At 42.1% G+C, this 12,825-nt stretch overlaps 1 protein-coding gene across 3 annotated transcripts in view; it reads left to right on the top strand.

The window, feature by feature from the left end:
- F13A1 (coagulation factor XIII A chain) overlaps nt 1-10,767 on the top strand; it is a 167,423-nt gene extending 156,656 nt beyond the window's left edge. For all 3 annotated transcript variants that reach the window (XM_078055667.1, XM_036068835.2, XM_036068836.2), the window contains exons 14-15: nt 2,808-2,944; nt 9,059-10,767. In XM_078055667.1, coding sequence (XP_077911793.1) covers nt 2,808-2,944; nt 9,059-9,212 — 291 coding nt within the window. In that variant the 3' untranslated portion in view covers nt 9,213-10,767. The remainder of the gene's footprint in view (nt 1-2,807; nt 2,945-9,058) is intronic.
- Nucleotides 10,768-12,825: the final 2,058 nt, after the last annotated feature.

Here is a 12,825-nt window from a genome sequence, read left to right as displayed (position 1 = left end):
AGGAAGTTTACATTCTGGGTGCAGGAGATGAATGTCAGGAAAGGGACACTGAGTCTTTGTTAATTGCAAAAGAAACACTCTACAACCTGAAAAGAGACCTCTCCTTTCATCCTCCCACCTCTCCAGGGCCTCCTGCATCATCTGCGTCAGTGGCCTCCTGCCCACTGAGGATCGGGGAAGCCCAGGGAATATTTACACACCCATGGAAGCAGCTGGCTACAAAGATGACATCTGAAGGGAAACTGGTTAGGCATGATGCATGAAGTTATGTGAGAGGGCTTAATCTTCAAATCATCACCAGATCCAAAGCCTGTCCATGAAGACCCAGGCACAGAGGCCAGCCTTCCAAACACTAAATTTCCCCAGCACTGTCAAAAGTGACCTGGAAGGGTACACTTTGCTTTCCACAGTGCAGGAATCTTCCCGTAGAGCTAGCCTCGCCATATGGAAATCATTCTTCACCTGGAGCCCATGAGCCTGGGAGGTCCATGGATAGATCTTCTGGGTCTGTAACGAATCCCCTAAAACCACACGTGAGAGGTGTATGTATCTTGTATTTGTCACTGTGTGTGTGTTAAGGAAGGGTCAGTAGCTATTACCAGATTTTTGTAAGGGGCTTCTGTCCATACCTGTAACAGCATGCCGTGAAGACAGCAGATGGCTCCAAAATATCCCCCCCCATGAAATTAAAGTGATCCGACTTTTACCAATAGCATCTCTGAAGCAGCCCCACCTTCTCCAATTCAGGCAGTTTTTGTAAACATTATCTTTATATTTTTAAAAATCTAAAAGTGTTCTGAAATTGTTTTCCAACTTAGGAAAAATATGTTGGCCACACTTGAAAATTAAACCAAGAGTACTCAGAGTATTCTAATAATGCACTCCTGTACTTCCAACATATATATTGATAGAGTCAGGACATCTGGAAAGAAAGTGAAAATTTCAGCCTGTCTTCTAAATGTTTTGTCTGCATCAGAGATTTTCACCTGGGGAGCAGTTTTCTAAATTGGCTCCTAGAAATCAACAGGGGTGCTTACAATAAACTTATTACAGGCTCCACCTGAGGTTCTGAGCTAATTGCTTGGGAGTGGGCCTAGACCTCCATGATTTTTAAGTTCCCCAGGGGACTCTGTATGCATGGCTGGCTGAAGACCACGGGCAAAGCGCTGGACAAACCGTTTGGCCTATGATCTGTGCTCTCTTGATGACACCTGCTGTGGTCAGCACCATGATCATTGTCTGCTCCACCCTGATCCCTGTGACCCCAGCAGTCCCCTCATCCCACCCAACAGGTGTTGATTTGAATGTAATAAACATGGAGAATTGGCTGCAATTTTCATTTTTCTCATAGATTTTTAAAATTCCATAGACATAAATTTAGACACAAACTGTGTCTTAAAGAGTAAAGCCCATGAAGATTTGTTCTTTACTGCAAAGTCAGTAAGTGAGAGTCTTTTTCTCTGGGAATTGTCCTTCCTCCTTCCTTCTGTTCATAAGAAAGGCTCATTTCCATATGATTTTTTTCTATACTATATGCCACTTAAAGAAATAGGGTATAAGAATGACCGAGTTGTTACATAGGAAACTCAGTCAAAAAATTCCATTGTTAAGCAGTTAACCTGATTTCACAAATATTTACTGGGCACTGGCTAGATATTGGAGTTGAAAGTGCACGAAAATTTAAGGTGAATAAAACAAACTACCTTGAGCATTGCTATTCCAAAAACAGTATGAGCTATAAAGTATGGAGCTTTTGCCTTGTGTCCTACAGTGTGTTTGTTGCTTTATATGCATTATCCCATTCTACCCTTTTCTTTTTGAGGTAAGAACTATTATTATTATCTTGTTCCCAAGTTATGTAGAGCTTATTCAGATCCATCCATTCAGCACACATATCTTCTAAACAAACAAACCCCAGAACACATGGCCATTTTCTAGCTTATTGTGTTGGTGTTGGGAGAGCATTCCATTCCTAGAACCTAGTAAACACAGCCTAAGAGCAAATAATAATAGCATTTCACATTGATGACCCCATAGGAATGTCAGTCCAGTCTTAGAGACAGGAAAACTGAATCTCAAAAAGGTTGAGTAAGTCACCTGAGGCCCCACTACTAGTAAGTGCCGAACTGACATTGAACTCTAGCCACCTCATGAGATGCTTTGCCAAATACCCAATACTTCTGAGACTTGTCATAGATAAACTTGCCAACAAAGGACCTTACACTGTCCTGGACTCAGATGTTGTAACTGCAGATGAAAAGTCCTTTTTTTTTTTTTTTTTTGCTTATTTTAGTATCCAGATTCTTTTTCTTCAAATTCCACAGTGATGACTCCCTCTTTGGCCACATTTCTTTCTAGTGTGCCTAAAAGGAAGAAGGCTCAGGCCCCCTAGAGTATTTTCTTCCTCTTGAACTCGGGAATCTCCCGTGTGCTGGCAGGAAACTTGAGTCCTGTCCAGAAGCAGGGTTTGCCTGGCCATCCTCACCATGGAAATGTGTTGCTACACCAAATACACTTCCACCTCCTGCTGAGAAAGAGCAGCTGGTGGTCATGGCTATTAACCTGAGCTCTAATTAAGGTGGTTTTTATAATGAGGAAAAGAGTGTGATCCTAATTAGTAATTTCCATCTTTGTCTCAATAGGTATCCCCCAGTCAAAGCAATCAGCTATCCTCATCACACGAGTTCCATTGCCAAAAAATAACCATTCTGTAAAACCAGCAAAAGTGAAGATGGCTAAGGACACAGGAAAGCAGAAAGGTTTTACGTGTTGCTAATGAGCTGCATTCTCCCCCACTTCTGCCTTAGGTCCGCGGCACCAGGATGGTTGGTTCTGACATGGTGGTGATAGTTGAGTTTACCAATCCTCTAAAAGAAACTCTGCGGAATGTGTGGATACACCTGGATGGTCCTGGACTGATGAAGCCAAGGAGGAAGATGTTCCGGTAAGGGGTGGTGTGGGGACTGAGAAGGTGACAAGTGATGTGGGACTGTAGGAAGGCTTAGCTTTCTCTGTCTTTTCCAAACTTACATCTAACACCCATTAAACATGTCTGAGAAGCTGCCACCTTCTTATTGGCCATTTTTAGGAGTCATGGGGTAAAGGTAGGGCTGGTTTGACTGGCATTTCCATCATTTAATCCTTAAAACCACCCTAATGAGATAGGTACTATTATCATCTCCCTTTGGGTAGCAGAGGCTTTGAGAGGTCGGCTGGTTTGCCCCAAGTTCCACAGCTAATAAGAGAGGTGCCCAGATTCAGACTCAGGGTGGCTGATTCAGAAATTAAGTTTCAAGCATTCTGCCATACCACCTCCTCAGGTGTCAATTCTACTACTATCCATGGAGTACCTAGTGTGCGTCAGATATTATGCTGAAAGATGCCCCTTTTCAAGGGTCCTTTCTTCCCAGCCCCACCTTCCAGATTTCCCTGACACAAGCACTCTAGAACTGTTGCTTTCTGTAGAATAGAGGGAAGCCTAAAGAGTTGCAGACTTGGTTCTCTAGGGGACAAATGACTACCTCAGGCTCCATGATAAAATGAATGAGACTGCTTCATTCACACCTAGCACTGTCAGATTGTGCCCTATAGTTTCTTAGCTTCTGTGACTTCTGCTGACAAAGAGTGTCCCCCAACAAGACAGCCCATTTCACAGTCAGGTAGCTCTCATTGTTAGAAAACAGTTCTACCTTTTGATCCTACCCAGTGATCTTAATTCTGTCACTTGGATCAGCACAAAATAAAACCCAACTCTCTTCCATCTGGTGCCTTGCAAATGTTTGCAAACAGTTGTCACATCTTCTCTATATCTCTCCTGACCTCTAACGTGGCTTTAGCTTCCCCCCTCCAACCTTTCCCACATACACCAGTTTGTCAGTCCTCCTCTTAAAGTGTGACACCCAGAATGGATCCCAATCTTTGAGGCTTAATACTTTCATTTCTACCACAAATAAGTCCCTGTCAGCATCAATCGATCTAGCATATTTTCTGTGGGGTGAACTTCTAAAGCATAGAAGGAGAGGTGGAGGGCTGCAGAAAGTGCCTGATGATGAGATATGTTAGGAATCTCCCTAACACCCTTTCTGGAAGCTACACCCTCTGAAACTGTGGGACCAGGCCAAGGCCTCCTTCACCCCTTCTGGGATGCCTTTAAAGAACAATTTGCCCACTAAGTGCTCTCTGCATTCCTTTCAAATTACAGTGCTCACAGCTTCTGCAATCGCATTGTCTAAGAGAGACTGCTGCCCGTGAATGCAATAAAGAACAGAGAAAATAATTCGAGTGCTTTTTTAAAAATGCAAGCACAAAACATAACAACCCTTCCTGTGCTACTAGGAAAGTTGAAGGGAAAAAAAGAATTAAATTAGAAATCATCCTTAGTGAGAGGGAGAGGTCAGCAGTGATAGCCCTGATTTCATCAGAAACGACAGCCTCACTCACCTCTTCTCGCACCTTCCCGCTTGAATCAGATGCGAGAATCACTCAGGCAAAGTGAAACACGTTTCTTCTTCAAAACGACCCCCGCTGCATCCATTTTTTCCTTCTCAAATGGTAACCCTGGAAGCCTCATCTGAGGATACTGGAACCTTCTGCTACCTGTACACCTTGGCTGTGCCAAAAATCCCACCTTGATCATAGGCCAGTGCATGAAAAGAGACAATCTGTGTGTTAGAAGAAAGATTAATCCTCACACGGTGCAATGACCTACAGTTTGGGAGGCATAGGGCTCTAAGTGAGTTGAGTGTCCAGGCGCTTATTGTTAATATCTGACATTGGGGTAGGGCAAAGTGGAGTGAATCATGGAAAGGACGGGAGAGTCCAGTCCTTACATGGATACAAGGCAAATGCCCTGCCCACACTCTTCCTTAAGGTACTGTTGGTTGTTACTTCCAACACCTTGGTCTATGGCAGATGGGTAACAGACAGAAAGCGAGGTCCTCAATCTCTTATGGGAATCCAGATCCAGGAGGTGAATCTCTCCAACACAAAGGTAGCTTTATTTCTCTGAGACTGTCAAAAATTGGAAAGAACTTGAGAGGGAAAATATTTACGATCTAGGGTGGGTTTGGGACTTTGGAGAGCACTACTTTCTCTGTCTCCTTCTGACTCCAGCACACACATTCACAACCAAGACCTGAGCCAGCCAGCACCCACATCCATATTGTCAGATAATTATAAGCACTCCAGGGTACCCTATGCTGCCAAGATCTGATCTAAGAGTGGCAGATCCATGTAACAACTTGGACCCTTAAAAAGAGCAATTGTGTAGTAGCAGAATTGTTCACAAGACTGTATTCCTTTCTAGGATACACATCTTGAATAGTCAAGGGAATCACTACCCCCACCTATCCACCCACAGTCCTGCCAAGGCCCTAGAAGACAAGGGGTGTCAAGCTCAAAACAGGGGGCCTAGAAGGCAGGAGCTAGAGAACAGGGAACTGAACTAGGAATGAGGAAAGCAGTGGTGTTTCACTCCTTGCTCAGGGTATGAGCCAAACTGTGTTCCAAGATGATTTACCTTCCTGCCTTCTGCTACCACCTCCCACCTATCTCAGATGCTTGAAAGTGCTGCCCCCACAGACTCTCAGCTTTCAAGTTTCTGCACTTGATACTTCCAGAACATCAAATAATTCATCTTCCAGATTCATTTTTCTCTTTAAAAAATGATCAGGTTCAGTAAGTTATTTCAAGAGAAAAGTTCCCCGACTTTGTAATTTTGTTTTAAATTTTGAGTTTCTCAAGTAGGACAGAAGCTGAGGGCTAGACACATGGAGAACAACCCATAGATAGTTGCAGTTTATTGTAATAATAATCCCATTTGCCTGTGTGTGTTCAAGATGATAAATGGCCAGCATGTCTTGATAGCTCAGCACATTAACTGAGAACCATTTATCACAACATCTATCCCCAGGCAAATAGGATTATTCCAGTATTACTCCATTTACCAATATGGGTGAGTGATTCTTTTCTCTTTCTGTACATATTTATCTATAAATAAATGCATACTTAGACATGCATGTGTATTTTCATGTATGAGTATCTTTGTATGATAGTCTTGAGTAGACATCTATACATGTATGAGATACATATGTGAATATCATTATGGGGCCAGGTTTATGAATAAGAGCCAGTAACGAAGTGAAGCTCAGGGATTATAGTTTCTATTTGAGGTAGTCACCTGCATTACATGGCCCTAGGCCAGATCCTTAAGCAAGACAACTATTTTGCAAAGTGTTTCTGATTGATCACTTGGGGAAACCAGAGAAGAAAGAATGAAAGGATCAGGGTAAAAATTGCCCAGCGCTTGAGAAATAAATATCTTAAAACATATATTCATATTGAATTTATCACCGTAAATTAAGGACAGAGAACTGTTTCTCTGCAAACAGGCAGGAGGAATTTACTTTCCTAGTTGTTTTGCAGAGTTCAGGCAGAGGAAGCAACAACCACAAGGGTGATTGTGCTAATAATAATAATTATAGCAACAGCAACAGTAATAACGACACTAAACGACACTTGGCAATTGCCATATTTGCCATGCTTCTAAGTGCAGTACAAATAGTAATTCACCCCACTCTCTCCACACTCTATTCATTTTTTTTAAGATTTTATTTATTTATTTGATAGAGAGAGAAAGCGAGCACAAGTAGGCAGAGCAGCAGGCAGAGGGAGAGGAGAAGCAGGCTCCCCGCTGAGTGGAGAGTCTGATGCGGAGCTCGATCCCAGGACCCTGGGATCATGACCTGAGCTGAAGGCAGACACTTAACCAACTGAGCCACCCAGGCACCCCCACACTCTATTCAATATTCTATAGTGTCTGCCTTTTACAGGTGAGGAAACCCATGGTGAGGTCAATGTTTTTCAAACCTTGAATCATAAAATCGATTTACTGAATTTGAAAAATACCTATATAGGTTATGTGTGTGCACTTTTCACCCAATTTGGCTTTTATATAATGGGTGAAAATAATTTATAGAACCACATTTATAAAGAACAAAAATAAAGAAGAGAATTAGCAAATACCAAATTAATTGAGACATTTAGACCAGCAGTGGCAGAGTCAATGCCTGGAGCAGTTCCAAAGAGGGGAGTCCCCAAGGCCTTAGATGCCTTTCCCAATTCACTGGGCACAGGTATAAGAGTTTGAAAGGGATTTCTTATTTAGTGTCTAGATTTCAAAGATTTGGGGTATTTCCCCTTTCTATCCCAGAGGATGTACATCCACTGCCATCTAAAATACATATTGTTTTAGCTCTATTTGAGGAAACTTGGGGCTTCTAACTTTATATTGAATAGGTCAAGCACAGGTATGTGGCCCCATATTTCTCCTTGTACTTTGGCTGTGTTTAAAGTAATGCTCTATGGACCTGGCCCCCAAGGGCAAATAGGGGATCACATAGCTGAGGCCTTTGAACCACTGCAGACTTTCTTTGGCAGTTCCCCTTCCTTGTTACCCCTCCTACCACCACACCAGTCTGAAGCTACAGCATCCCCTGCTACTTTGGTCCCTCAGTCCCTCCATGGTACTAGTAGGAAGTACCCTCCACTAGGAATGTATTCACAGAATTCCTCTGCACATCATGTTCCTCATTTCTTAGCATGAGCACACTCTTCATGTTCCCCAGCACATTTTTGTTTGTCCATGGTCTGGGTCATCAGGCTATGGCTGTGGAAGATTCCATAAGGCTCCTTAGGATCTCATCCTCCTCGCCTATAAGAGGTAGCTGGACTAAGTGATTTCTAAGTCCTTCTCAATTCTGACGTGTTGTGCCTCAGTAATCCAATGAAAACAGGTCCCTTTTCTGTGTAAGGTACTCATGGTGGTCTTCCTTCATCTCCCAGATGTCCTCCCAGAGAAGTGCTGGCCCAGGATCCCCTGCAAGGTCACCCAGTACATGCTCTCCCTGAGGATCAGAGAGCAGAGACCAGGAATCCTCTATGAGCAATACAAGCAAGAAGCTCTTAGTACTGAATAAAAGGGCATCTGTCTTGCTTATTTAAAAAAAAAAAAGCTAGCACAGTGATCAGAAAAGTCATCTTTATGGAGGAGCATGGATTTGGGAATCAGAACAACCTGGGTCCAAATCTCATCTCCGACCATTCACAGCTGTGTGATCTTGGAAAAACTGCCTCACTTGTTTATCCCTCCATTTCTCTTAACTATTCAGTGTGTCAAATAGTACCTACCCCGAGGGACTCATGCATGTAAAACCTGAATGTAACTTCCCCCTGAGGCTTCTATATGGTAAAATATGTGAAGCACCCCAAAGAAGCCTAAATCTCCCCAACCCTGATTGACCTTAGTCATTCACTGGAGTGGGCTTGGCCATGAAGCTTAGGAAAACATCAGTGCATAGGCTGCAGAGGAAGAGGAGAATACCAGAACCATTAAAGGCCAGTCCCATTATCAGGATGGACACAAATGAGTAGTAGAAAGGTACATGGGCAAAGGGACCCAATTTGGTGGTTAAACAGGATTATGAATTATAGAGCATGTAAATACTCCATCAGTTGGCAGCAGGTAAGGTTATGTTCCAGACCTTGGGCCTGGGAACAAGGTCTATCCCAAAGGGATTGGCAAGAACTAATTAGAGTATCAGGACCTCAGCAAAGTCAGCTGGGGATTCAGATAGGAGTCTAATTCAGGAGGGAACTAGAGTGCCCCAAAATGAGCCAAGGGAGATCAGTCACATCCATGAGGCTACTGCAGAGGCTGGGGGACAAGCTAGACTTCAGTTGACTCATGGCTGTGGGAGACTCAGCCCTTCTTCACCATGCACTGGATGGACCACATCTACTGAGTGGCAGTAGATGCCAGTTGATGCATCCAAGTGGAAGGAACCATGACCCAATGGGTCTGTCACAGGTACATCCCCATGTAGGGGCCTCATTTGGGTTGGAACTGGTAAAATCAGCCCTTCTGTCTTCTACTACCATCAACTGAGAGAAAGAGAGCATGTGACTCAGGCAAGGGTTCTCACTGCTTCCTGATCAAGGTGGGGAACTGGATCTGCCTCTCTGGAAAGTAAAACCTTTCCTCTCTTTTCCATCCTTTCAGTGAAATCCAGCCCAACTCCACCGTGCAATGGGAAGAAGTGTGTCGACCCTGGGTGTCTGGGCGTCGGAAGCTGATAGCCAGCATGACCAGTGACTCCCTGAGACATGTGTATGGCGAGCTGGATTTGCAGATTCAAAAACGACCTTCTGCATAAATGCACAGGGGATGAGATGGACCTGGGTACTGGGCCTCTTGTAGTCTTGGCTAAGGAAATTCTAATGCAAAATATAGTCAGCTCTTGCTTTAACTTAGGTATGAAGACCCAGCCAGGACTACACGGGGCCCCAGAGTAGAAACGCCATGTATTTCAAAGACTACTTTTCAGTGTGACTATTCAATATGGAAGTTAGTTTTTAATCACTCCACCTTCCAAAAGATTCTGAGCATTAGCTTTAATTAAGCTCTAATTACGTTCTCATGGCTCATAAGAGTAGAAGTCGTCATTTATCATCACAAATGGCTACAGCTCCAAATATCAGAGGACTTCCCTTAACAAGGGGATTTGCTCAATACCTGGCTTCATGTAAAACAAGACTCTGATCTCCCACTCAGCCTTTTGGAGGTAATATACTCCCCAAAAGGGAGAGAAGCACATGATTTGGGCCCTAGAATTCTATTCCCCTTTCTTTGGAATCAACTCTCTGTGTCAGAATATTTTTCCCAGGTAGTGAGAACAACATCATTTTTCTTCTTGGCAAAGCCAGGGCAAGGTCTTTCATCTTACACCTGCGGCAAAGCAACTGCCTGCCAAATTTCACAGATTTACCTTGTGAGAAGATATGGCCCCATATTAACAAATTGCATTTGTGGGAAACTTAATCACCTAAGAGGAGATAAGATAGCAGGTGCAATACTCAGATCTATTAAATAATGGAGTTTTATGGTGCCTTCTATAAGAGGTGTCACACTGTGGCCTGATCAGCAGGAACCAATATCCTTTACTTTAACTCTTTTGGGGCCACAGGACTAGAAAGTAACAAGGCTGACTTGGGACAGGAAAAATGAGGAATTAGTCTCTTTTATTAGTGATTATACTTCAAGATCTGTCTCTCTGGGATCCTCTCCTTCACACAATGATGTCCAGGTACATTTTTAGAGATAAAACAAGCCCTATGAGTTGGAGAATCTGGCGGATTTAGTGGCCAGACGTGTAGAAGGATGGGCAGCCACTAATTCCCTGTTGTCCTTCATATCACTCATGTTGAGACCTCAGCTCAGGACACAGATGCTAAAAGGTAATACAGAGTCCATTTTGCAAGTAGCCAGTGCTAACACAGACCCAATGACAGAAGATGTTGACATCATTTGTATTATGCTCCAAGGTTCCAACAGGCAAGGCTATCTGCTATTTATCTGCAAGGCTGATTTATGATCAAAATTATCCATTGATATGCCTAGGGTATGATTCTTAGCAAAAACAAAAACAAAGTGAGAAAAGCCAGAATGAAATTTTCTGATCTGCATAACCACATTTCTAAGCCTTTGAGACTATTCCAGGCACCAGGGATCCATGAGGGTTAGTGGTCCCCTCCATATGTGCATCATACCTAATTCTATTAAGTAATTAATAATCCCAGTATTTGCCAAGCTTTCCAATACTCAATTTTAAAATGAAATGCATTTTGCTATATGGTTAAACTGGCTTAATGTAGTATATGCTTATTAACTAGAATGTAATCAAAGCTTCAAATAAAGTTAATGTGATTATATTTGCATCTGCATAAAAGTGAACACTTCATTTTCAATACAACATACTACTAACCACAGGTGGTCAAGAAACCACCCTTCCTTAGCAGTAGATGACCAACCCTGGCTAGGAAAACAAGCATTTCTCCTTTAAAGGAAATGACTTTAATAGGTACTCATGCACAGTTAGCTTTCCTCACTGCTCTCTTTACATTTTATTAACCACATTCATCAAAGGAGGAAGTTTACGTATTTAGTTCAAAACCAGCTTCCAGAAACTGCAAAATCTCTGTAGGTACTTTTTCATGAATGATCTCATGAATCATTATAGTGACTCAGTAGACAAACCAGCTGGACACCTATCATAATGAACACCTTTTGTGATCTTGTAACAAAGATGGAAAACATATGACAAGTGTGTATGGGAGATCCTGCATTCATGGCAACATCACTGAACAATTGCAACTCAGATAGGGCCTCAGAACTCTCCTCAATGCAGCACTCCAGGCAGCCATTACCAACTGATTTAGAGTTGGCACTCAAAATAAAACCTATTCATCACGCCTAAGAACCAGCCCATCCCCTCTAATAGCTGGGATTCTACACTGTATAATAATGCTGCGACTCTAAAAATCATTTTAGCAATGGTAACAAGCAATGAATCTCAGCACCAGAGACTCTGAATTCTAGTTTCTGCCTCTGCTAGGCCTCTATGCTTCTTAACAAATCTTTATTTGTGTTTATAGCTTCAGTGACCAAAGAGGGGTAATAATACTTACATTTCCACAAGATTCTTCTGGGGATATATGAAGCAAAACTTAACAACACATGCAAAACTATAGGTAGATAGATGATAGAAATTGAGATAGGTAGATAGATAGATGATAGATGATGGATGGACGGATAGATAGATGATAGATTAGATAGATAGATAGATGATAGATATAGATGATAGATGATAGATATAGATAGAAACAGAGAGAGAGAGAGAGAGAGATTGTATGAATACATTTTTTCCAAGTAATTTCACTTCATCAACCCTGTAAAAGAAATAAATGTAATTATTTCCAGCCTGTTGATAAAGACCCTAAAAAGGTCCAGGAAGCCACACATCATGGCAAGTCAAGCTGCAGATGGGAGCAAGCGGTGAAATCAACCCCTGATTTACTGTATATTCTTTACATCTTTTGTCTCTCAAAGTTTTTAAGAATATTGAATTAAAATCAACTTCAAGACTCTTCATAGAGTTGCAGTATAACAACAAAAATATGTACAAATTTATAATAAGAATATGGAAGGAAATGGAGTTTGTGCAATCAAAAGTCACAAAATTCCAGATGTAAGGTTGTTATTTATGAACATTCTTCCAATATTACTACAAAGTTAGTAGTCAACCAACCCAACTATCCATTCATTCATCTTTTCTACCATCAAGCCATCCTTCTGCCAGCTAGCCAGCCAGGCAACCACCTTTTAACCACCTATCCATTCTTTATTCCAACCATCTATTTAACATTTATGCATTAATTAATTGTGCAAGCATGAATTAAACAAATATTTATTGAACATTAGGCATCATCCTAGAGCCTGGGAATTCAACAATGAAAAGTCCCATGGTCATTACCCAGAAAGAACTCACATCCAGAGGAGGGGGCCAGATATATAAATAGATAAGGTACATGAGATATTATGTTAATTGAGAGTTGCCCAGCATACCATGGGAATAAAGAGGAAAAAACATGCCTGAAAAAGCCTCCCTTAATATCTCCAATAATGGAGAAGAAATTCAAATTGAATCATGAAAAAAAAAAAGAGCAAGAGGTAAGATAGAGATCATTTGGCAAAGAAAAGCTCATGTAACAGCCTAGAGAAGAGAAAGAACATGACCTTTCTGGGGAACTGCAATTAGCTTGGCGTGGCAAGATGGTCAATATCCAGCAAGAAGAGGCAGGGATCTCCATATTCACCATAATGACTCATGAGATCATTTGTAAGACGGTATCTACAGAGATTTCAGCCACAGAAGTACAGGTATGGGTCAGAGTTGGAGCACTTCCAAGAATGAGAATTTGTACCTTCTG

The sequence above is a fragment of the Halichoerus grypus genome, chromosome 9, assembly GCF_964656455.1.
Source record: "Halichoerus grypus chromosome 9, mHalGry1.hap1.1, whole genome shotgun sequence".
NCBI lineage: Eukaryota > Metazoa > Chordata > Mammalia > Carnivora > Phocidae > Halichoerus > Halichoerus grypus.
The sequence above is the reverse complement of the archived record's forward strand: the minus strand, read 5'-3'. Positions and strand labels throughout refer to the sequence as shown.